The sequence below is a fragment of the Marmota flaviventris genome, chromosome 6 (genome assembly GCF_047511675.1).
Source record: "Marmota flaviventris isolate mMarFla1 chromosome 6, mMarFla1.hap1, whole genome shotgun sequence".
NCBI lineage: Eukaryota > Metazoa > Chordata > Mammalia > Rodentia > Sciuridae > Marmota > Marmota flaviventris.
The window spans coordinates 45,470,172-45,496,718 of NC_092503.1; the positions used below are offsets into that span (position 1 = coordinate 45,470,172).

Consider the following 26,547-nt stretch of genomic DNA (forward strand, 5'->3'; position numbering starts at 1 on the left):
AAACTTAAGCAAATTCTCTTTGCATTCCCCTTTTCCACAAATTTTACCAAACAATCTATCAGCTAGAATCTTGAGCAACTGCTGATACTAATCTAATTTCCTGGGTTTTATTTCATGCTATCCTAAGCTTCTACTACAGTAGAAGTAATTACTTTTTGTTAATTTTTTAACAAAAATACTTGTTAAATATTGGTAACGGTTGGCAATTTTAGTTAAAGGCATTTCCTATTAACCATGGTTAAAGTCGACTTTGATAAACTTAATTTTAGATGAAAACTATGCACAAAAAAAACCTTACAATTAGGTTTTCAAGTAAGAAAGTGAGTAATATTCTATGCAGCATAAGATAAACCATAGCTCTTACCTTTCAATTTCCTGGCTTGACAAGAAATATCAGATTCCTTTTTAAAAGGGTATACATATATACATTTTTAGCCTGGCGATTCCATATACAATGAAAATCAATTCAGATTTTAATTATCGTGGAACTTTTGACAATTCTAGCAATTGCAAAACTGAATTTTATCTATCAAAAAGTAAATAACATTTTAAGATTTCAAATGTTTAACCTGTTAAAAATGAGAATACATTTGAATCAAGGGCATACTATCTAAAAATAGTATTTCTATCTAGTCATGAGTTTCTCATTACATTTTGCAGCCCCTAAATGTTCAGAATAAATGTAACATTCACATAATACTACAGTCCATGAAAAGAGTATATTCTTTTATTGGATTTTATTCATACATGTTGTTCTCAATAATAAAATTCAATAAATTTAATTCCTTAATCATAAAAACTTGCTGTACACATTATTTACATGTTGCGCCAAAGTCTACAGCCATACAAAACATCACAAGGATTTAACTGACTCTATGCATGGTACCATCACAGGAGGGAGCTAATTAAGTAATATACATTCAAAGATTAAATTATAAGATAGCACAGTGCATTTGGCACTGCTCATTAATATGACATCTTCTCAGAGACAGGCATTCTAAAGCCTTTGTCACAATATACCAGAATTTGCTATTCACATTAAAACCAGCTTTTAAACTTTATAACAGAACCAATTAGTTTTAAGAAGCAAAGCACAACCAGAATTGGGAATGGGATTCAAACTCTCCAACTTCTTGCTATGCTACAAGCTGCCATCCATCCATATAGTAGCTTTAATTTGGTAATTTTTTCCATTGTGGGGAGTGTTGAGAAAAACTGAAAGAAAATAACTTCAATACATATAAAGACAACATTTTTCTTTCCAGCTATCAATTCTTGTAGGGGGAGTGCAAAGGGAGCTCTGAAGATGCAGAACCTGTGATAATTTTGGCAGGAATGATAGAATGACCAATGTTATTCAAATTGTACAGATTGTACAAGAAGTCAAACTCATTTGAGAAGGTCCTGGAATGTCTATATTCAAATTCAGAACCTTTAGCAACATGTTTCAAGTATTTCTTCCTAGACTCAGGTGATGGGCTACAGATTTATTTTGATGTACAAACACTATTATGAAACAGGAGAAAAGTATAAAAACTCAATATTAACTCTTTAGGTACCTGAGCTATATCCCAATGGGTAATCTATTTGACTAATTTCATTTTAACAAACATTACAACCCTTCACTTCAACTGGGACAATTAATTTAATTCATTAAAGCTGAATATACTCCAGAATGGTTATAAATAACATATCTATAGTATTTGTAAAAGACAAAAATTGTCTTAAATTAGCCAAAAACAAAAACAGAGACTCTTAATGAAACATGGATCACAGCACAGAGAAACAAATGAAAAAGTCTCCCATAAATTTTAGATATGCTGTAGTTTCACACAAAACTTTTGGCAATAAATTAAGACTTTGAAAAAGGTTGAATAAAGAACTATGACGTGCAAAGGAATGTCAATGGACCAAAATTTAGTTTAATCATTTTTATTTCAAGTGTATTTTTAAAATCATAAATGGGGTTTTATAATCCAAAGTTGAAACATTTATTCTTCATTACTTTAGAATCTGACAAGCAATTCCAGACCATGCTTTCCAAATTCAGTCTTCTTTGCTGTTTTTCAGACTTCTGAGACCTAGTATTTACACTACTCCATTTTAAAAGTACAATTTTAGATAACTACTGTACACTTGTTGTAAGAGAGTTTTCTGAAAACAGACCATCAAATATAAAGTATGGTTTCTGTCCAAGGATCAGCAGTGAGGGGAAAATATTAAACACCTTTCAAGAAATCATTTATTCATTTAAAAAAACAGAACCAATGAGTTCTCTGTCATAAAAGAGAACATATAAAATTAATCTAAATTATTTTTGTAGACTTTGGTAATATTCTTCCCCACACACAGGTCTCAATCCTACTTAATTTTTTATGCAAAGTCACCACTGGAATTTACTGGAAAAGAAAAAAAAAAAATCCCAGGTGTTATTTTAAAGATGAATAGGTTACTACTAAGGAAAAGAGCTGCCCTAATAATTTCTCTCAAATGCTCATTTTAAATAAAAATAGTTACTGGAAATATTTTTTAAACCAACTTTGGATAGTATGCAGCATACTACTCATTACACAAAATAGGAAATCAAAACTTTTCTAGGAAATTTTCCATGTTTACTTTTAAGATTACAACTTATTCAACTTTTTTCCCTTTTGACTGCCTAATTCAACATTTAAATTTTTTAAATTCTGCATTTCAGTGTAGCAAGAGTTCTTTTCAAATGTTCTTCACAACACAGAACACAGACACCAGAGCAACATTCTCAAGTCACATTGTTTAACTACAATGAAGTAAGAAATGAAAGTGGACGGATATCTCAAGATAGATATTCTCTCTCCTCTGAAGAGGAGCAAGCTTTTAACAAGTGAGCAACACAGAACTCCACTCCCCTGCAACTCCCTCAAACTGAGAATACCTTGATTTAATAATATATTATTTTTAAAAATTAAAGTTTGGTCACTAGGAAAGACTGAACAAAAATTATTCCCTTCTCCCCAAACAACCCAAACAGTTCTAGTCACTCTCTCCCTCTACTCCCCACAAAAACAGGGAAGTGGTAGGGGCCCAAAGCTTTATATCTGAAATCTTGGCTCCTATAACATTGCTATATGCTCAAAGTTGTAGATCTATATATTTCATTATCCAATACTTCCCCCATTTATAAGTTTAATTCCATACACACACACACACACACACACACACACACACAGCCATACACTCACTCTCAAGTAAGACACTTTTTTGTGTTTGTTGATAAATTATGAGGAATATGAACTAGGTGTGCACAGGGTTTCATAGGTGCTTTGTAAACATCAGAGTCACTTGGGTCCTTTTCTCCAAAAGCCTGAAATCAAATTATGCAACCAGGGATCACTACTTTCCCAGACGCTGTTCACAGGCTGCATATTGACGAAGGGCAGAGAAAAAGTCCTCATAACTGATGTTTAGGTGGGAAGGCAAAGAGCTGTAAAGAAAGCACAAGAGAAAAAAAAAAGGCAATTAGATGATAAACTGTAATTTGGTGGGGGAAACAAAGGATAACAATGAAAATGAGGTTAAGGACAGAAGAAAATAAATTATAAGCAGAATATGTTAAGCCATCTCTACTAAAAGACTGCTAAACTTATTGTAAAACAGAAGAGAAAAGCAACTATATTAAGTTAGCTTCATAAGCGGTTAAAGCAAAACCTAGATTAACATAAAGCTGGAGATCTATGTGTATAAAGATCTCACTCGAATCCACTTGTAGTACTCATCACAGAGTGAAGCCAGTACTACATGAACAGTTTATAAAGCCAGGCTTAATGTTGAGCAGAGCATCACAATGCCCCACATGATGATATATTAAAGTTATATATGGTGAGTAAACAATAAATGAATATTTAATTTAACTCTACCACTTTCAACTGCTCAAGGAGATACTTATAGTGTGAAAATGAGCATTTTAAAGACAAGAGTAAACATACAATCAGAGGGTTCCCCTTTAATTATTTTAAAATAATTTTCAACAATTAACATGAAAAAAAAATCTCTATTTATACAGCTTTAAAATGAGATTTGGAAATGCCAAATGGTAGCAGAATCAAATACACAGTCAGATTCAGAATTTAATGGTTACATGTAACACATACACACAAACACAGAGAGTGCACAAACTTTTCAGAGAAGAACTCCTGCCCTGACCTTGTGGTTCCTTTTAGCCATGTTTTTTTCCCTCTGACGACAGAAATTCTGAACCAAGTCACCCACTTTCTTCACATTTCCAATCATTTCTTCATAACATCAAATAATATCTCTGGGTAATATCTATTATCAATCTTATATCTTCATCTTCTACTTAAATGATATCCTCAAAAGATACATTTAATGGCATTCTTGCTAAAGCTGGTTTCAACCATCCTCCTCAAACTCCCCACTTTCCAAAGTCTGCCTCAGTTTACACTTCTCATCAACACTCTTTGTCTCCTATTAACTTTTCATGAAGCACTGAGAGTCACTACCCGTCAGTGCTTCAGAAGCTGTCTATGTCCCAGTTTGCTCTATCAGGGATCGAATCTTCTACTTCTCCATCATTAAGGTATCTTCCCTGCCATCATTATGCTCAGTCTGATGGAGAATCGACAGAGAACAAGCCTCAACATAACAAGAGAGAGCCTGTGACAGATGTATGGAAATAATAGGTCCAATGGAAGAGTCTGTTATATTCAAGAATCTGTTCTCCATTATCAGATTTAAATCCCCACCTCTACCTTAAAATGTCCATTTGACAAATTTCATTTTAAGTTAAAACAGAAGTTTTAACTTTCCAAAACCACATTATAAAGCTACATAGCCAAAATTCAAACCAAGATCTATCCTATCTGCTTTAAAACATTTTCTTCCCTCCAGACCACTCAACTATCACTACTGCCATTCTTAAAGTCTACCTAAAAGGCACCTGAAATGAATGACTTGGAAAATCCCTGGAGAAAACCAAATAAAACACATGTATGCTCACCCTAAGGACACCCAGTTTGGAGACCTAGGTTCTTATCCACTTTGTTACAAACTTGAAAAATGTCTCTTCCCCATTTTTTTCACCTGTAGAATGAGGAGGTAGGACTAGATGATCTACAGTCCTTTCCTACTTTACCACACCACATGAACCCTGTGCCTCTTTATTTGATACTTTTTTATTTCCTGCCCCCAAGCTTGCATTTCTGAGGACCTTTGGAGAGCTTCTCTGTTCTTATACTCAAAACGACTTCCTAGGTACTGATGATCCCAAATGAAAAGATGTTCATATCTTTAGTCTTGACTTCAGTCACCAAAAAAAATTTACACCTTTTACTACTAAGTGTTTCCACATAAACAGACTATGACTTCAAAATAATCCACATCTTCCTTTCAAAAATCAGTGCTCCCTTTATTTTCTGGTTTCCTCTCAATAACACTCCAATACACATCACCACTTCGGTTTCACCAAGTAGAAACCATTTCCTTTCTTCTCTCACATTTACCATAATTAGAAAAGTGCTAGGTCTGTGATCACACTTGGTAAATACTTCTCTTGGCAGAATCTGATCCTTCTAAGATCAGGAATTTAAATACATTTTAATGCTACCAAGTCTCTCCTTTATTCTAAAGCTGGAGTCAGCAATAACAGCCTTGGAGCCAGCACCTGATTTTATTTATAAAAAATATATATATAAAGATTTTTCAGAGTATAGCCATTCCCAGTTGTTCATGTATGGTCTGTGGTTGTTTAGCTGTACTAGATGAGTTAAGTCATTAGAATAGTGAAGGATAGTTGCAAGAGGCTAACTGACTTGAAAAAGCCTAAAATATTTACTATATGACCCTTTTCAGAAAAAGTTTGACAAACCATGTTCTAAATAAACAATTTCATTTTCTTCACTATATTCTTCTCTTAAATTACAGCTGTGGCCTCTTCACTTGTCTTTATATTCCATCGTTTCCCAAACCCAATTTGCTCTAATATATACCTGCCAAACAAAATCTTCTAAAACCACCATTCCCATATTAGCCACAGGTTGAACTATTTCTAAGTCTCTGTCTACAATTATACATATTCCTTATGTTGGTATTTAAAGCCTTCCAACCTTTGACACCCCTAGACTATTTAATTTAATTTCATATTACTGCCTAATACTCTGTTCTGGTGGGGCCAGTTCTATTTCTTTAAAATGTGCCCCAGATTTTCTTTTGTTTCTATTCCTATCATCTACATGTACCACTTTATTCTAAATACAAAAATTATATCCATTTTATATAACCTGGATAAGTCATGTTTTCTGTAGAATCAACAACTCAGGTCCACAGAGATATTGCTCCCTCCTGATCTCCTACTCAATGTCAATATCAAACATGTATACAACATTATTTTCTCTTAGGTCTAACTTATTTGTTTATATGGGTATTTACTTCGCCACTGGTACTGTGAAGTACCTGAGGTAAAGAATGTAGTAACATAATTTTTTGGAAATTCCACCAGATATAGTACTGGGCTCAAGAAAACAAGTGCTGGGCTGAATCAAAACAAAGTTATTACACTTAATTACTTACACAATCTCAGTCAATCTGATTTGCCAGGGAAGAAAGCCTAATGTGCTGTCCACAGGACCAAACTTCAATACTAAATCAGGATCAGGGTAACCATTTGAACCTTGGAAATAAAGATACACACATGAAATTAACATGCATTGCTTACCAAAACAATGACCAAGGATAAAATCTGCTAAATAAACTGACATATCCATTTTCTTCAGAAGCTTTACCTGTGTTTCTATCTGTATGTTTTCCCCTCACATCACTCTTGAATATAATTTAATATTTATGTTCATCCCAAATGTAGAAATTTTCTCAAAAGTCCATTTAACTGGATTTCTTGATAAGGAAAGTAACCCAATTTTCACCCTAAACCCAATAAGTACCCCACCCTCACCAACACCAACTTCCTCTATCATTTTAAGACTTACTTTAGGTATTCGCTTGGCATCCTGGGAAAGATACTCCTCTTAGGGCAATATTGATCTTGTGGCCCAACTGTTGATTTGGGCCACAAGATCAATGCCTTCAATGTTCCCTAGAGCCTAAGCAACTTCAAAGGGGAAAAAGAGACTACTCCAGCCTCAACAAATATATGAACATTCTTTATCTATATTATGAACTGGTTTTCCTATGAGACCTGTCTTATCAGGGGGGCAGAGGTAGATAAGGAAGTTTCAACTGCTTCAAAATAAAGTTTAAAAGAGTCACTGGTACAGCAGATAAGATACTATAATCTGAGGGACCCAGGTTCTAACAGTTCCTCATACCCTCAGCTCACTTGCTTGCCACACAGTATCCTAGAGCTTGACCATTTTCAAGCAAGGAGATTGGATTAGGCAGTAATACTGAGGAATTAGGCAGATATTGAGGTATTATTTCAATGACAAATCCCCTTTAAAGTTCATGGTGGTAGAGCAAATAGACTAAGCAGAACTCCTCGACCATCTAAAAAGCAATCCTCTTTAGTTAAAAAAAAAAAAAAAGAAATGTCAAATAATACTCCTGAAGAGGATTCCAAATCCTCTCCATAAAAAATAAGTATTAAATTAGACAAAACCTGTCCTTCAAAAGCATTGGATACTGGCTAAAGGGGGAAAAAAAAATCATTCTTTAAAAAAAAGTGTGTGTGTGTGTGTGTGTGTATGTGTTTCTTAAAACCAGCTAGGAAATCAGCTAGAACTCCAGGTAAGAATGGCAGAAGTCTATGGCCTTCTTACCTGGGATTGCTCCCAATCCCCCACAACTCTATACCCAATCAATTGCAGAGAACTATAACTTTTCTAGCACAGGGCTGATGGCAAAAATCAGTAGATTTGCTTCTTCTAGCGAAAAAAAAGGACTCAATTCAGAACTGAAAGTTGTAGCCAGGAGGAAGAGAATGGTGATAATCCATATTTGCCAGCTACACGCTGGAGACTCAAAGGGGAAGGAATAAGGAAAGTTCATATCTATTGGCCTGAGGCTGAAGACTCCTTGGCCAAAAATTTAACAGGAAGATCCTGGAAATAAGATCTCAGATAAAATCTCATACTTCTACAGCTGACCGGGAAACTATTTACACAGGAGAGAGTCAGAGAGAGAGGGCAGGGCAGGAAGTGAAAAGTAAAGGTGAAAGAGACTTAAAAATGTTCTCAATTTTTTTCCAATTCCACACAGAAATCACCTAAGCCTTACAAACTTAAGGTGTCTGAGCATCTGTATGCAAATCACTGAATGACCACTCAACTATGCAGACACAGGAAGCCAGACCAAAAAAACCACAAGCAAATTTAAAAAACACATGCACACACAAACACAAAACAACAACAGAACCAAACAAAGACGGTCGTTGTCATCTTGATGGACAATATAATCTTATATTTAGAAAATTCCAAGTCTCTACAGAAAGAGCTGCTATCAAGATTAAGTAAATTTTAGCAAGACTGTCAGATATAAAATAAATATTTTTAAAAACCTTCTATTTACAAGTATTATCAATAATCTGAAAATAAAGTTAAGAAAATAATTCCATTAACAATGGCATCAAAAGGAATAAAATACTTAGGAATAAATTTAACAAAAGAAATTGAGTGGCTGGGGTTGTTGCTCAGTGGTTGAGCCTTGCCTAGTATGTAGTGAGGCACTGGGTTTGATTCTCAGCACCACATAAAAATAAATAAATAAAAATTTAAAAATTAAAAAGAAGTTGAAATCCTAAAGCCTGAAATTATACAGTTCTGAGAGAAAAATTAGGACCCAAATAGAGAGAGAAACTATGTTTATGGATTGGAAGAATCAATATCTTTAAGACAACAATTTTCCTCAAATTGAGGGACAGATTCAACTTAACCCCAAATCCCAGCAGTCTTTTTTCTTTCTTTCTTTCTTTGAAATTGAAAAATTGACCTTAAAATTTACATTTAAATGCAAAGGACCCAAAATAGCCAAAAAACAATTAAATAACTAGGACTTTTAACCTCATACTGTTAACACAGGTTAAGACAAAATGGATTATAGACCTAAATATAATCACAAAATCTCTAAAACATCTAGAAGAAAACACAAGAAAAAAATAATTGTGACTGTGGGTAAGGCAAAGATCTCTTAAATATGATACCAAATACACAATCCATAAAAGAAAAAAACCTGGTAAACTGGAGTTTATAAAAATTAAAAACTTAAACAGTTAAGAAAATGAAAAAGTAAGCCATGGACTAGGAGAAAGTATTTGTAAGTGTACCTATCTTATCACTGATAAAAGACATGTACCCAGAATATATAGACTCTTAAAACTCAATAATAACACAAACAACCTGTTAAAAATAGGCAAAACATTGGAACAGACATTTCACCAAAGAAGATAAAGATGACAAATTAACACATGAAAAATGTTCAACATCATTAGTCATTATGAAGATGTGAATTAAAACCAGACAGAATACTATTATACACACACTAGACTGGCCAAAATACATTTAAGATGTTTTTAGCAAAGATTTGGAGAGATTAGAACCTTCTACCTTGCTGGTAGGGATGTAAAACATATAGTCTATTTGGAAAGCAGTTTGACAGTTTCCTAAAAAAATTAAACATGGCTGGGGATGTGGCTCAAGCGGTAGCGTACTCGCCTGGCATACGCAGGGCGCTGGGTTCGATCCTCAACACCACATAAAAATAAAATAAAGATATTAAAAAAAAGAGAGAGACAGAAATACCTTTTAAAAAAAAATTCACTCACCACATATAGCAATTCCACTGTTACGTATCTACTCAAGAGAGAAGAAAACATGTCCACACAAAGACATGTATGTCAATAGTCACCTGATTATTAAAAAACTGAAAATAAGCAAATATACATAAACTAATGAATGGATAAACAAATGTGGTATTATCCATAAAATAGAATACTATTCAACAATAAAAAGTAATGAGCTATTAATGCAAGCAACATGGATGAACCTCAAAAATATTAGGCTGAGTACATAAGAGATAAAGACTATACATTATATGATAACTTTTCTATAACAGTTCTAGAAAACACAATGCTATGTCAGAAAGCAAACCAGTGGTTACCTGGTTTGGGAGGTAGAAGTAGAAATTGAATACAGTTACAAGGGAACTTTTGGGAACGACAGTATTCAGAGTATTTGTTTCTGTCATATTAATTAGGTTAAGGACAGCATACATACTCTTTTGTTATAAGTTTACAATACCTGAAGGCAATACCTGGGTTCAACACGTTAGCACTTTCCCACAGGCAACCAACCTAAAGACCACCTGTTTGGCCAAGGACAACTTTAAGGATGTACTCATAAATTACTGCCTCCTTGGAAACAGTCAATATCCCAGTAATCTCTAGCCATAGTGCCTCTACAATGGTCCACTTCTCAGTGAGCCCAACTATAGTTACACAATCACAAACAACCATAAGAATAAAGGCAACAAGTGAAAGTCAAAGTAGGAAGTTAGAGCAAGAGAACAGAGGGGGACTGTACTCAATGATGGCCATGTCAAAGTAGAAGAAACAAAGAATGAGGAGTTACTGAGTTAGAAAATGGATACTTAGTAAGGTAAACGGATACTAAATGTGAATAAATAAAAAATAAAAGCCCTGATACCATATGGCTATAGAACCTATGAATGGACATGTACTTGTTAGAAAGATTGCCTTTCTAGTTAGAAGGATCAGGATGTTAAAGCAAAAAGTTCTTAGAGTAGCTCAATAGGGAATAAGCAAGCAAAAAAAAAAAAAAACCAAAGGCATTTACACATTGTGGAAAGACATAGAGTTATATTTTGGTATAATACGAAAAACATAGTGGTTTATTTAGTACAGAAAAAATACTTTAAAAAAAGTAATCATGGATGATGGTAAGATTATATTCTTGGGATTACCTTGTAAAGTTATTAAGTTCAAACTAAAAAAAAGCGGGGTGGGGGGGGAGTCAGGAAGCTGAGGCAGGAGGATGGCAAGTTCAGAGCCAGCCTCAGCAACATAGCAAGGTCCTAAGCAACTTAGCAAGATACTAATCAAAATAAAAAACAAAACGGGCTAGGGATGTGGCTCAGTGGTTAAGCACTCCTAGGTTCAATCCCCCATGCCAAAAAGAAAATTAAAAGAAAGAAAGAAAAGAAAGGGGGAAAAGTAAATAGAAGTCCTATTTCTCAGAATATTCATTAGTATTAAAAAAACTCAAAAGTCCTTTTCTTTATCAAAAAGTTCTCATGTAAGTGAGCTGACTACAAATTTTGTTCTTTCAAAACCATTTCACATGTCTGTCCTTTAAATTTAATAGAGTATAAAAACAAATATCAGGCTATATACTATGAAAGGAACCTAAATACTTCCTTTCATAATATATACTTGTGGTACAAAATTAAAGACATATATACTACTTACTAAGTAAACTGTCTAACGTATCTACATCCAAATCTGTAGATCTCTTTTGCTGCTGGGCTACTAACTGGCAAAAGTCCTGAGCAGCTCTCACAATATCTGCTTTTCCATCTTCTGGGGACAGCACCTTCACTGCCAAATGGCAATTTAAAACTGGAGGAAAAAACAAATAAGATATTTTAAAAACACACTCTTCCAGATTTATTTCAAAATCAGTTTTATGAATAGTAAGTTCAGAACAAAATAGAGTTCTTATAGTAAGAATCATTAATGCCCTAAAATTTCAATATTAAAACATACTTGGCTGTTCTCTGAAAAGATCAAGCACTCAAAATAATGTCTATGTATATATTTATTATACTGTCTTATCTTCCAAGTGCTTAGAATGACTTTGTACTGTGCATAAATTTTCTATAAAATAGGAATTTTACTCATAATCATATATAATCATATATATGTCATAGTATATGACATATATATGATTATATAATAATCATAGTAGTAATATATAATCATAATATATATATTATGCATATATATATTAATATATATAATCATAGTAGTAATAACAAAATAGAAGAGTGAAAATTGTAGGAAAAAACTGTGTTTCAGTGAACTATGTGTGCATTATCAATAGCACACACCTTATCTGATTCCCTAAGAGCTGCTTTTCAACTGACAGAATTCTGTTAACTGATAACAATATAAAATCTTTTATCTATAGAAATGCAAAGTTTTTCTAGTCTGATATAGTTTCCATGGTCTTTCCTCCCACCCCAAGAAAAGCCAGTTTTCCTGTGTTTACATATTCATTTATTGATCTAAAAACACTCTTTGGATTGTCTATTGAATAATATGTCTGATTCACTAATATCTCTAGCACATGTTCACTTTTTAGTATCTATAAACTGTTTTTATCTTTTATTGAAAATCATTTTTTAAAAATACAAAGAGGGAAAGTCTCAATCTGATGATTAAAGATGCCAACAATAAAGACTAACAGAGCAAAAAGCAATGAAAAATGAATGTCAGATTTTGCTTTGAAACATAAACATACATCTTCAAGTGTTACATATTCAATTTTACACTCATGCTTACCTTGATCATCTTTGTCATTACTATTTGCAAACCCTGGTGAGTATTTGGAACAATCTAGGCCCAGAAGTTCCTGCTGTTGTTTTAAAATTTCATCCATCAATCTGGAATTATTTCTTTTGAAAATACCTTAAAGAAAAAAAGAAAAAGCATGCAAATCATAACTAAGTTCATTTATCTTCTTCAGTGATTAATGGATGATTGTCAAAAGAATACTAAATCCAGAACTGAACAAATCTGAAATAAAACAAAAAGAATTAACCCTAAATCAGAATCTATAAGGAAAACATGATGAGATTTGTTAATATAAAAGTCTGGCTTCAGTCTTAAGTCAGGGAAAAAAAAAAAAAAAAAAAAAGCTATGTAAACAGAACAGAAATTTAGACCTTGAAAGGAATTTTAAAAGCTCATTTATTTGAAACATTTACAGATTTAAAAAAAGCAATGTTCTTAAAAAGCTTGTCCAAGAATTTATTTATTCCTGATTTCCAACCTTCCATTATTTTCTCTGCACATTTACTATGTATATTAAATACTACTAGCTCCATTTCAATTTGATTTTTTAACCTTAAGAGGAACTTACATGAATTATGTAAAAAGTACAGAATAGACAAAAGTAATAAAATCAAAATTTAATAAACTCGAAAAAAGCACAGAAATAAACTAAATAAAACAGTTTTTGTTCCTCCAACTACACACAAAAAAATTTACCATCAGGTCACTGAGGAAGACAAAGGAACAATGGACATACATTTAATGTACATGTAATATACAGCTCTACCTCAAAATATAAGTTTCTGATTATTTTTGAAGAGGCAGTTTTCTAGTTAACACTGCTTTTTTGATCTAAGTGGTCTACTTTATATACTCTCAGACCTGATGGTAGTTAATAGTAATGGTAAGTAGTTAAAGTAGCAGTAAAGATTAGCTGGGAGACAGAAACGAGAACTGTGTGTGTGTGTGTGTGTGTGTCTGTCTGTCTGTCTGTCTCTCTCTCCCCCCTCTCTATGGGTGGAGAGACAGACAGGTAGAAGAATCTGCTGCACACTTCAAAGTGGTAGTATATGTGTGGCAGTAGTTATAAAAGCAGTCTCTTTGGGTGGAATAAGGCTTTATAAAAGAAACAAGCCTTGGGCCAGCTGAACTCAAGAAAGGTAAAGAGGAAAAAAATGGAGAGGACATTAGAAGAGGCAAATCTTTTTTTTTTATTCTTTTTTATTTATATGACAGTGGAATGCATTACAACTCTTATTACACATATAGAGCACAATTTTTCATATCTCTGGTTGTATCACAGAATATTCACACCAATTTGTGTCTTCATAACTTACTTTGGATAATAATGATCATCACATTCCACCATCATAGAAGGGGAAAATCTTTAAGAAAAAGCACTGTTTGGAAAGTTCAAAAGACAAATGCTGCTGATGCAAAGGGTAAGAGAGAAGGGCAAGAGGATAGTTCTAATTTATACTCCATATTGCCTACCAGACAGGTAACAGATAATTTGTGAGCAATGTGGAAATGTGTAGAAATTTATACCTTTAAGGAAATTTTCCTAGCATTAATCATAGGCAGGCAGCAGACTACTACAGGTTGAGGCAATGGAAAGAAGGACTCACCACAAAGAACTGAGAGGACATAGTACATGGCTTACAGGGGAACGTACAACATTCCAAGTCTTTTATCCTAGGTTGCAGAAAATGGTAATATTTTTTAAAAATGAGCAAATTCTACAAAAAAAAAAAAACTGGGTAAAAGGAAAAAAATTCAGTTTTAGATAGTAAAAAACAGAATATTTAGGTGGTGTTAACAATAAAAGTAATGAGACAGAAGTACTTTACCTGTATATACAAGAACTATACAGGTAAAGGATCCTATCTGTTTTTATCCTGAGGCATAACACAGTGCCTGGGGCACAGAGCAAAAACTCAACAAATAAATGTCTTCTTAAAGAAGAGAGGTCATCTTCAATCTTGGCACAATCCAACTTCAGTATCTTCAATGGCTCCTAAAATGACTAGTGTATTAATAACAAACAGCTCAGCTCAACCACAGCATTCCAGCCTGTGTATCGACAATTGGTAGAGGCAAATAATTCATGTTTATGAAACAAACATCAAAATATTTCTTTGTAGTACTGTATCCCAGCAAGCAAGAACTGCCTTATGTTTCTCAAAAAATAGATGGAGTGACTCTAACCCCTATCCTTTAACTTCCCGAATGGCATACCTGTAAAATTCTGTTTCTTCACACGCCTGCTGAAATGTCACCTCCCTTAAGACCCCGTCCAAATACCCTATTCAGATGTGTCCCATTTTATTCCATCCTCCACATTTTATTCAAACCCCTTAAAAACAAATACTATTATTTTTAAAACAGCAATATCTTAACCAACCACACCATCACCAGGAACTAACTATATTCTTACTTGTAAACTTGTGTTCCTCTCATCTATTCCTTTAAGGGAACTTCCATTTAACAGAAGTTCAATATTTACTTTATAAATGGAATTATCAATGCATAAGATGCCATCAAAAGGGACATGCCATTGAATGGAAAAATTTTTTTTTTTTGTTTCCAGGAACCTCTCACAATAAAAGCAGACACTTCCTTATTGCACACAGGCAGGAACTCTGTTAAAAAGAATATAACAGAGACACAGTTACAAAATATTTTTTATAAAGAAGATTTTCATAAGGTTATTTTAAACAGAACTTTTGTCTTGGTGATCCATATGAAGAGATGAAACTAAAAAGTATAGTTTCAGGCCTGAAGGTAGAGCTCAGTAGTAAAGTGCTTGCCTCCTACACTTGAGTACTGGTTTTGATCCCCAACACCACAAAATAGTTAAATAAATGCAGTTTCTGCTATGTTCTTAGATGAAATAGATTATGAGAAAGATGATTCCCAATATTTCGTAGCTTGACTCCCATCAAGAAATCTGATTACTCTATGGTAGTTATTTTACCCACAAATAATAATATCAACTTACAGTTTTCTTTAGGATTCAAAGGCAATACACACATATGCATACCTCACAAGATATACACGAACTGTAAAAAGATATAAGGGAGGCTTTGATTGAAATAAGAAATTTCTATAGCGATAACATAGTATATGTAGATTCTTTTTCTCATATAATTCATTCTGTTTGCCTTCCAGAATTTAAAGTCAAAATAATGGCATAAACGTAAACAAATTATCACAAAAGTAATTTTATACAAACAGAAGTTAAGATCATACTCATTCAAAAATAAGTGATTTAAGGAAAAAGCATTTAAACATTCTCAAGTTTTTGAGAAAACTATTATTTTACAGAATTATATAGTATTGAGCTTCAAGAATAATATTATTGTATCCTTTACAGATGAAGAATAGATGCAGAATGGTCAAGCAATTGTCCTGAAGTGTCTTAAGAATTTGTCCTGACTTAAATTACTATTCAGTTCAGTAACTATTTTTAACTCTGACAAATGAACAATACTATTAAACAATTCTACTAAATTTTAATTTCCTCTAAGAAATCAAATACTGTCAAGTAAAAATGATCCTTTTTAGAAATAATTAATATCTTTTGAAAAAAGTAGAATTACAGCTCTATTCCCCACCCCCCAACAGCTCTTTCATAAAAGGCTTTTGAGGTTTTACAGGGTAAACAAAATATGTATTTTGAATTCTTTAAGAGTGATCCAGGAATCTAAAATAAGTCTTTGCAATAATGCTGTAAGGAATTTCACATTATGTTCACATATGGCAACTATATCATCTCATATTCTGCAACTATATCTCATGAAGACTCAATTTCCAAAAAATAAACAATATAAAATATATATAGAAAAGGTACATGAAAGTCATTTTTGAAAACAAAATGCAAAAAAAATCTCCAATTTCCATAAAAGAGGGAAATATTATGCTAGGAAAGCTACACCCCATTAAGACTATAATGTTTTTGGTATTTTCTGAGAAACATTAGCTATGCGCTTTAAGGACCAAATGTAGGCTTCTAATAGTCAAAGAAACATCTGTTTTAAATTCTAGTATTAAAAACTATAAAAAGAAAAGTTTAGACAATAGGAGAACTGCACAATTTCAATAGTTTGAAGTGTCCCTAACTTTCCATCATAAGACAACTATCCACTTTTTTAATATTCACTAGTTCTTGTCCACATGCACAAGGTATACATGATGTACCTGGTATACATGATTATGCAACTTTGTAACCTGTTCTTTTCACTTCTATAACATATATACTTTCTTGGTGACAGACTCATGTTTATTTTTAACACTGCATTATTTAAAAAAAAAAAAAAAAAGGACTTTGCTGATATTGCTCAATTCTTAAAATACAGTAATCAGTACTTCAAGGGCCAGGGGTACAGCTTAGCGGTAGAATACTCCCTAGCATGTGTGAAGCACTAGCTTTGATCCCCAGCACCAAAATAAAACAGTACTTCACCAACTGATTACTATTATAGAAATAATTGAATATTCTCACAGAATTCAGAATTTATGGTATTTAAGGAAAAGAAATATACCATTATGAGCAATACATAAATACAGAGGTATATAATACGAGACAACAGATATTAAGTGGTTATAACATTAAGGCACATGTGGGCCTGGGTAATTAATTTATAAGCATTCTAAGTACAACGTGAAGCTATTGCAGTGATCTATTTAAAGTTTGAGTGATGTTATCAAAAACAGATTAACTTTGCTAGTGGATGAAGAATGGATTATACAGGGGCCAGAGTATAAATGAAGAGCAAGGGCCTACTGTAGGAATACAAGTGAAAGATGATTGCAACCTAAACTTAAGACTTAACTGCAAAGGAGAACAAAACAAGTGGTAGATTTGGCATATACTCTAGAAGGATGGCCAAGGTGGCCTATTTATTGATAGATTACAAGTAGAACATGAAGTCAGAGAACTCACACAATATGAGGCTTTTAGCCTGAGAAACTGAATGGAAGTAGTATTTTGTGGGATGAGGAAAATATGAGGGGGGAGGTCTGGGACAAAATTAGGAGTATTGTTTTAAATAGGTTAGGTAGTTGAGAAGCCTAATAAAATAAAAGTGATTTTACAAAGAAGTTGGATATAGAAATTAGGAACTGTGGAAGAAATTAGGGCTGGATATACAAAACTGCATGTCAGCACACAGATGATAATTAAAATCACGAGACTGGAAAGTTTATCTGGGACAGTGGTCAGATAACTTCCTGCTATAGGAGCAGTCATACCCTTTCACTCAGGGCTGTTTTCAGGCTACACTGGCCCAGCTAAGCAGAAAAACAACAACATACATACAGCTTAAAACTCTACAAGATATTTAGAAGTGAAACAAAGGAAGAAAAGCCAGACATAAGATTCAGAAAGAAGAAGTAGTGAAATAGGAAGAAATCTAAGCACATGTGGTTATCTTGTCAGGAGCAAAAAATGTTTTAAAGGAGAATAAAATTAAATACGCCCGATCTACCTATTAGATTATACTCTTCTTTCAGACACCTTATTAAAATCTTTTCAAGTTTGTGTGGCACGAGCTCTTCCAACAAAGCAGCCTGAAGTGATCTGTAAAAATGGTTCCCTACTCTCATCTCAGAAAACCCTAAAAAAACATGCAAATCAAGATGTTCAAATCTTTATGTTCACTTTAAGAACACCCATGAAAATGCCCAGACCAACAAAGGTACAGGTATCTGAAAAGTCCCAAGTATCTGAAAGATGCCACTTTAAAGAAACAATGCATTCCATTCGACAATGAAGTTGGGAGTTGTGTCCAGTGGTGCTAGACACAAAGTTGGTGACCCAAAAAGAGTGTTGTATTTCTGCTGCACATGCTTAGAAATGCAGAAAGAAATGTTGAACATAATGGTTTAGATGTAGATTCTCTAGTCATTGAACAATTCCAGATGCACCTCAAGATGTGCCACCATACTTAGAGTTCATGGTCAGATTAACCCATACATGAGTTTTCCCTGCCACACTGAGATGATCCTCAATGAAAATAAACAAATTGCTCCTACACCAAAAGAGGAGGTGCACAAAAGAAAAAGATATTCCAGAAGAAACTGAGGAAACAAAAACTTATCACAAGGCACAGGAATAAATCCAACATAAGATAAAAGTTAAAAAAAAAAAAAAAAAGACTCTGTTACAAGAGATAAAATGACAATTTGAAATTATTTACAGATTTCTATAGTTGGTCTGCCCTTAAACCCAAACATGTACTAGGTAATAGACATGACATTCCTTTTTTTTCAAATTAAGGGAACCAAGTAACAAGGAGTTTAAAGAAGTAGGCAGTTACAAATCTTGTCTGTACTCCTTAAATACTGACTCTTAAAATTTATGTGAAATGTAGGATCAATTCTATAAAATGAGACTCTAAAAATACACATTGAGCCAGGTGCAGTAGCAAAAGCCTGTAATCCCAGTGGCTCAGGAGGCTGAGGCAGGAGAATTGTGAGTTGAAAGCTAGACACAGAAAAAGTGAGGCGCTAAGCAACTCAGTGAGACCCTGTCTCTAAATAAAATATAAAATAGGGCTGAGGACATGGCTCATAAAAATAAAAATATACATCGAATATGTCTTAAATATGAAATCAGAATTTTTACTGTTGTTGTTCATTCCTGTTATGATTTGGATATGTGGCATCCCCCAAAAGCTCATGTGTGAGACAATGCAATAAATTTCGAGTGAAAGATTAGATTATGAAAGTTGTGACCTATGAGTTGATATGGATTAACTGGATGATAACTGTAACTTTGGGGTGTGGCTAAAGGAGGCAGGTCACTGGGGGCGTGCCTTTGGGCTATGTTTTGTCCCTAGTAAGTGGACTCTCCCTGCTTCCTTGTTACCATGTTCTGCGCTGTTCTCCTCCGTCATGCCCTTCTGCCAGGATGTTCTTTCTCACCTCAGGCCCACAGCTACAGAGTAGGCAGACCATGGAATGAACTTCTAAAACCATGAGACAAAATAAACTTTTCCTCCTCTGTGTTGTTTTTATTAGGTTTTTTGAATACAGTGACAGATCTTTTAAGAAATATCTACAAGTATTTACAAGGGCAAAGGAAGGAAGAAAAGTAAGATCAAAATACCGGGGGAAAAATTGTCCTGGCTATCAAGCATCTCACCAGCTATAGAAGTAAAGCAACACTTATATATAAACAAATACCCATTCTTCAGTCAACTGCCTTTTTTTTTTTTTAATTAGACACCTAAATAAGTGACCTAGGGGTTACCCTCATTTAATTTCTCTAACAACCCAACTGTAACACTACTACAGGGGACTCTTCAGAGAAGAAAACATATACTTATGACATAATTATTTAAAATAAAAAAAATATTAATAATTTATATAACTAAAGTAGTCATAACCAAATAAATCCTAGAAGCCATTTAACTATTTTATTTCAAGAGAACTTCCAGATAACCTCACAGAACAGCAATCATACTGGAATCAATGTGCTCTAGCAAGGGAACAGATATGTATAATAGTGGCACAGCATGATGATAGAATGAGTACTGGATTTTAAGTCCAGGCACATCAGCACAGGAGATAAATAACATGAACAAGCCATGTGGATTTCTCAGCTTCTAGCTGCACATTTATTGTTGTTGTTGTTTACCAGTCATTGAACACAGGGCCTACCACATGTAAGACATGTGCTTTAGTTAGCTACATTCCCAGCTCAGGCTGCACATTTTAAAAATGAAAAATCTTCACAGACTGTGCTTATCTGATAAATTAATAGCTCAATATAGAGCAAGAGCTCTATAAAATTAAACTGAGTTGATTTAAATAAAAGTGTGTCCTATGATTCAGGAGGAACTTATATATTGGTGTATTAAGAGAACTCTATTTTGACTTAATAATTTCTTTAATAAGTAATTTCTATCACTTGTAGATAAGTACCACTTCACCAGGGCTTTAAGATGATCCAACATAATTAGTATAAAAAATGACTATTGTGGTCAGAGTCTCTTACTGGAAATCAATACAAAAGTACAAAAGCTTTTGAGCGAGGCCTGGTAGTACATGCTTGCCATCCCAGTGGCTCAGGAGGCTGAGACAGGAGGATCTCCAGTTCAAAGCCAGCCTCAGCAACAGCAAGGTGCTAAACAATTCAGTGAGACCCTAACTCTAATAAAATACAAAACTGGGCTGGGGATGTGGCTCAATGGTTGAGTGCCCCTGCGTTCAACACCCAGCCCCCCAACACACACACAAAAAAGATTTGGAATAAAATTTGGTTCAAACTCTAGAACTGCTAATAGCTGAACATAGGTCTTGTCTTTTTAATTCTTGGGTTCTTGATTTATAAAACAGCTAAAGATTTGCTGAATTCTTATGTAGAAAGCAATGCCTTACTTTATGTCGTTTCAATTTATAATAAATAACACTAAGTCCACTCTAAACTAACCTCACTTATAAAAAAGAACATGATGCATAATCTTATATAAAACACGTTGCAGAGTACCCTTTGATCACTGTTGATTTAATGATACAAATAACTTGATTAAAACAGAGATGTCCTGGTCCTACTATCTTCATTCAGTCTGAACAGTAAATATTTTCAATCAGTATTTCTTAGAAGCATCCCCAATTACTCATTCACAAATGTTTTGAAAAAGACTGACCTACAGCAAGGTTACTAGCATGACACCAGTACAGCCAGGCAATCAACAAGTTCTAACACTTAAGATAACAAAATATAATTAGATAACTTGACGTTAGGTGTACTTGAAGTAAAACACAGGCAAGCATAACACCCCTAAGACTCAAACAGCAAAAGTCATTTAAGGCACAGTCATGCCCCACATACTGGTTTTTGAAGTCCAGTTAAAATAATTTCTTAAGTTATAATCATGTAAATAAAATACCAATCTTCTTACTAGAATTCTGAGCTCAAAAAATTCCTGATCAGATCTAAGAAAACTCCGATTTTAAGTAGATGAAAGAAATACCAGCAGAAATTACTATAATCAAGAAATATTGCATAGCATAGTATAGCAATACAGCCACATCGATGTTTACAGCAGCATAATTCACTAGCCAAATTGTGGAACCAGCCCAGATGCCCATCAATAGAAGATGAAGTATATATACACAATGAAGTTTTTGAAGCCTTAAAGAAGAATGAAATTATGGCATTTCTGGTAAATAGATGGAAATGGAGAACATCATGCTAAGTGAAATAAGCCAGACTCAGAAAATCAAGAGTTGAATGTTTTCTCTCATATGCAGAAGCTAGAGCAAAATAAGGGCAAAATGGTGGGGGATCGGATATCATGAAGATATAGGGAAAATCAGTGGAGAAAATGATCCAGGAGGAGGAAAGAGGGATGGAAAAGGTGAGGAAAAGCTAAATAAATTTAACAAAATCATACTATGTGCATATATAAACATACCACAGGAAATCCTAGCTTTATGTACATGTAAAAAGCACTGTTCAAAAACAAATAAATAAACACAATAAAGGAAGATCAGTAGAGGAAGGAGAATGGGGGAGGGAAGGGAGAGAAGGAGAGGAATGGGGACTGAAATGGAGTAAATCAAATTCCATGCATGTATGACTCTGTTGAAATGAACACAACTGCTATGTACTATTCTGATACAAAAACAAATAAAAACAACACATTCTTGCTAAAAAATGTGAAAAAAAGAAAAAGAAATAGGGCAGGTAGCCAGGCATGGAGTTGCAGGCCTGTAATCCCAGCTAGTCGGGAGATTGAAGCAGAAGGATTACAAATTTCAGTCCAGCCTGAACAACTTAGACCCTGTTTCAAAACAAAACTGGTTGGGGATGTAACTCCTTGGTAAAGCATCCCTGGGTTCAATCCCTAGTATGAAGAAAAGGAGAGAGAGATGGAAAAAAAGATTAATTACAGAGAAAATAAAAAACAAAAAGATCAGGCTGGGTGTGTAGCTCGGTGGTAGAGGGCTTGCTTAGCATGCAGAAAGTCCAGGTTTGATACCCCCAGTTCAAAAAAAAAAAAAAAAAAAGTAGGGGCTTTTTTATAACATCAGGCCAAGTTAAGTATCAAAATGGGAGGTTTTTGTCTAAAGATTAAAAATAACTTATAACCTACATAATTAGAATAAATACTTGTTTAAGTACAAATATTTGGATAAAGGGATATAGGACAGGAAAAAATAAAGGTGGTAAGCTTGTTTCTAAAATGGCTGCTATCAACCCTGTCAACTCCCCACCTTTCTGCTTAAGCCACTTTTCAACTGAGAACTGAAATCCTTTTCTCCATTTCCTTAATTCAAGGCAGATGCATGACTTTCATTTCCCAAGCTCAGTCATAAGAAGTCTTACAGCTTTGGTCTTGGACTCAGTCTCTGGGAACACTTGATCCAGAGGAAGTCCACTACTTTGTTAGAAGTCTGATTAGCCTGAGGCCACTATAAAATGAGGAAGCTAAAACTAGCCTTATGAAACAACCATATAAAGACAAAGCAACCTGCTCTCATCTATACCAGTCATAACAAACCATGCATCAGACATGAAAAAAAATCCTTTATGTGCCAACTTGTCTGCAATTGTACTATGAGTGACTATAGAAAACTGACCAATTGAACTGCATCAACACATGAACTTTTTAAAAAAGTTATACTTCCGGGCAGAGTTTTACAAAGCAACAGATAATAGAACAGTTGTCCAAACTTCATCTTATAATAACTTTCACTAATTACATTTACTAATCACCACATTCCATTCAATGTTATTGCTATTGGGAACGATGCCTTTGGGGAACTCCTATTTACACACACTCAAAGAACACTACACTTTCAAGCTAATCCAAATTCTACCCATTGCTAGGTCCAGCTCAAATGTCATTTCCTTTTCTTTCCAGGACATATGGGGAATAATGCTGCTCCCCAAGGAATTCTCCCTTTTCTCTAAAGTCTCTTCTCAATCACTTAACATTTATATATTAGCTTGTATTAATTTTTTAGATATCTCTCCTTGAGTGTAAACTTAAGAGCATTATTTCTTCTACTCCTTGTATTACAGTATAGTATTCAATAACATAACACTTATGAGTATGTTAATAGGATTTTTAAAAGTTAAATATTTACCAAGATATAGGTTTAACAAACATTTCATGGAAAAAAACTGAATCAAGCTTAATTATCTATACTTCCCTGAAAAAGCCCAGTTTTTCTTACATATTCATGATTTGCTCCACCTCTTTTTAGATTTATACTCAAGTCACTGTGGCTTTCCCTGGCCACACTATTTAGAATGGCACCCCTTTCTACATTACTGACCTTCAACACTCCTATTTCTGTCCCACTTCTCTGCTTTATTTTTCCTCCTTGCACTTGCAATGCCAAATGTTTTATATTAATTATAATGTACTAAATATTTTATACAAACTGACAAGACTCCTACTAAAATCTAAGGTTCTATGAGCCAGGAATTTTTGTCTATTTTGTTCATTTCTTCATGCCCATGCCTGGAAGAATATCTGGTACTTAGATACCCAACTGTAAACTGGTGAATGAATTAATCAAAATTGATAAATTGAAGGTCTCTTAATCAAGCAGTGAAACTGTCTTCATCTCTTTAAATAATAATAATAATAAAACCTGCTTTTAGAGTAGGACACAAAATTCTCTAATCTTTAAACCTCCATTTAGTTCTCAGCTAAAACATGGTTCAATTTGACTTCTACCTTTTCATTACCAATCATTTTGCTTTTAGCCAGTATGACACAAGATATGTATGAATCACATCAGAAATTCAATAGCAGGAACTGCCGGAACAAGGAAGTGTGGCAATATTATAACCTGAGCTAGGAGATAGTCACAAAGTCAAACAATTTAACTATACATTTTCCTCCCCTATAGGAAGATAAAGGTACTTGATTTAAAAGAATCACTTGGATATAAGTCAATCCAGCATACTGCTCAATATTTTTAATTTCCATTTCTAATTCACTTTATTTTATTAACCAGATAATATGGATTACATTGGTTTAGGCAATGATTGTATCATCTCCTGACAATCTCTATTGGTCTGTTGTTTTTTTTTTTTTTTAGCAAGTTCTATAATGTCTGTCTCTGGCTATATTAAACCTTACCCTATAGGGCAAATCATCATTGGATGATGATAGGATACTGAATCATATTCCTTGCTGACAGCAAGGAAGATGATAGGGCAGTCAGAGATTACTACTTATCCTGAAGAAACCCTGCACTTAAATCTACCTATATGATGAAGATTTTAAAGTAAAAATCAAGTTGTAGCTTCTTTAGAGCACACAGGTAATCTATGTTATTGAACAGAGAATGAAACATTCATTTTCTTTCCTCCATACCAGTACTCCAAAACCATCACCTTTATCATTAACCCATTAAGTCCCAAATTTTCAATTTTGTGAATACTTTATTTAAAATAGGTTGGAAATCATAACCTATATCCTTTATGTATTTTTTAAATGCTCTAATCATTCTTCTGTTACTTTTCTCAAAAGAATAGACCTCTATAAACATAATCATTATTTCAAAGTGACCATAAGTGGTATACTTGTTGCTCATTTGAAGTTTTCATGCATTTTTAACATCTGGGACAATGGGACAAAATGAGTTAAAATACCAAAGCAGTCAGGATTTGATTAAAACCCAAACCTGACATTTAGAGCCCTCCTCAATCTTATAAATTAGATATTTTTCAATAGCCTGCTCAAATCCCATCTCCTCTTTATGCAACTCTCAAGTTCCTCCACTCAGAATTTCTCTCCTCTCTTCTCATAGTAGTTACTTTACTCAAAAAATGCCCCATGTCACCTAGTATGTACCTTTCTCCCCAAGCCTGAGAAGCCATGAAATTAAAGGCAAGATTCCAAGGAATGTCTGGCACAGTGTTTTGGGCTTGTTTTCACGCAATAAGTGTTGAATTTCTGTACTTATAAAAATTGCCTGTGTTGAAGTTCATTCTCTCAATCAAAACTTATGGAGGGACAATCCTATCAAGCACTGTCCTGGTCACTGAGGACCAAGAATCACACAGGATCCCAGGCTTCCAAAGACAGAAGGGAACCACTGTCCTTTGTGCCTACTCAATTTCTATCACAATTTTCATAAGACTGGGTCAACTGATATCTGGCCCCTACCACTCCCATTTCCAGCACTTACCACAAAGCCTGACTGCAATTAAGATCAGTGCCTCGAAACTCTTTGGGAAACAAGTGAAGTGTAACCAAAGGGTAACTGGCTAAAATTCCAATTTCCCCTGTACTACCTTTGTGACCTTGGATTAATCAGTTAATGTTTTTGAACTTCAACTCCCTCTTTTGTGAAACAAAGGTATACAAAAACCATCTATCTTACTGGGATATTGTAAATATTGACACATTTTTTTAAGTATTAAGTTACTGAATCTAATCCAGGGACTTAATAGGTGTTCAATAAAGCTCCCTTCCTCGAAAGCTCTGTCACTGTGATTTGCACAGAAGGGCCGGGAGAGCGACCGTATGCGCGTACCCTGGGCACACCTGCCAAATAGTGGGTGCTGGAGGTCAGCGATGTCTCTGGCAGCCCACCCACCACCATGCCTCACCTTGGTGGTCGTAGACGCTAATGTAGGAGATCCCCACAGCCATACACCACACCACGATGCTCGCGATGTCCGAGAAGCTGGGCTCCTGCTCCTCCGCGGTGATCACCAGGCCCATATGTACAGGTAGCTTCTCCAGGGAACGGCCGTCCGCGCGCCAGCGCAGCCGGGGGTGGGCGGCGGCCGGACCCGGCCCCCCGCGCGGGTGCCGGTGGTGACGGCGGTTCCTGCCTACTGCCGGGGGCTTATGGAGCGCAAAGCCGAGCGGCGCTAGGACCGTGGCGGAGGCGGCACGGTAGCAGCGCCTCCAGATCCAGTTCCAGGTGCCGAACCGAACGCGGAGCCAGGAGGTGAGCGTGCGGTGCAGGCAGAGCAGCGCGTGTAGCACCCGCCACACCAGCTCGTACAGCCCCGTCATACTCTTGTGGCGCTCGGGCGCCCACCCCTC

At 34.7% G+C, this 26,547-nt stretch overlaps 1 protein-coding gene across 3 annotated transcripts; it reads right to left on the bottom strand.

Moving 5' to 3' along the window:
- Positions 1-700: 700 nt before the first annotated feature.
- On the bottom strand, positions 701-26,547 carry Nus1 (NUS1 dehydrodolichyl diphosphate synthase subunit). Of its 3 annotated transcripts, XM_027953050.2 has the most exons (5): positions 26,103-26,547; positions 12,524-12,649; positions 11,429-11,578; positions 6,565-6,664; positions 701-3,463 (listed from the first exon to the last, which is right to left on the bottom strand). In XM_027953050.2, the coding sequence occupies exons 1-5, from the start codon at positions 26,515-26,517 to the stop codon at positions 3,373-3,375; spliced, it is 882 nt and encodes a 293-aa protein (XP_027808851.1). In that variant the 5' UTR covers positions 26,518-26,547; the 3' UTR covers positions 701-3,372. The 3 variants fall into 3 exon arrangements, with proteins under 3 accessions (XP_027808851.1, XP_071469176.1, XP_071469175.1); XM_071613075.1 differs by lacking the exon at positions 6,565-6,664; XM_071613074.1 differs by lacking the exons at positions 701-3,463; positions 6,565-6,664 and adding an exon at positions 9,186-9,685.

What these genes read in the sequence shown, in the direction of transcription:
- Nus1 (XM_027953050.2), bottom strand. Translation starts at nt 26,517, where the DNA reads ATGACGGGGCTGTACGAGCTGGTGTGGCGGGTGCTACACGCGCTGCTC. An exon ending in TAATGACAAAGATGATCAAG is followed by an intron (nt 11,579 to 12,523) that starts GTAAGCATGAGT and finishes TTTTTCCTCCAG; the next exon opens with TTTTAAATTGCCATTTGGCA. An exon ending in ATCAGATTGACTGAGATTGT is followed by an intron (nt 3,464 to 6,564) that starts GTAAGTAATTAA and finishes CTTTCTTTACAG; the next exon opens with CTCTTTGCCTTCCCACCTAA.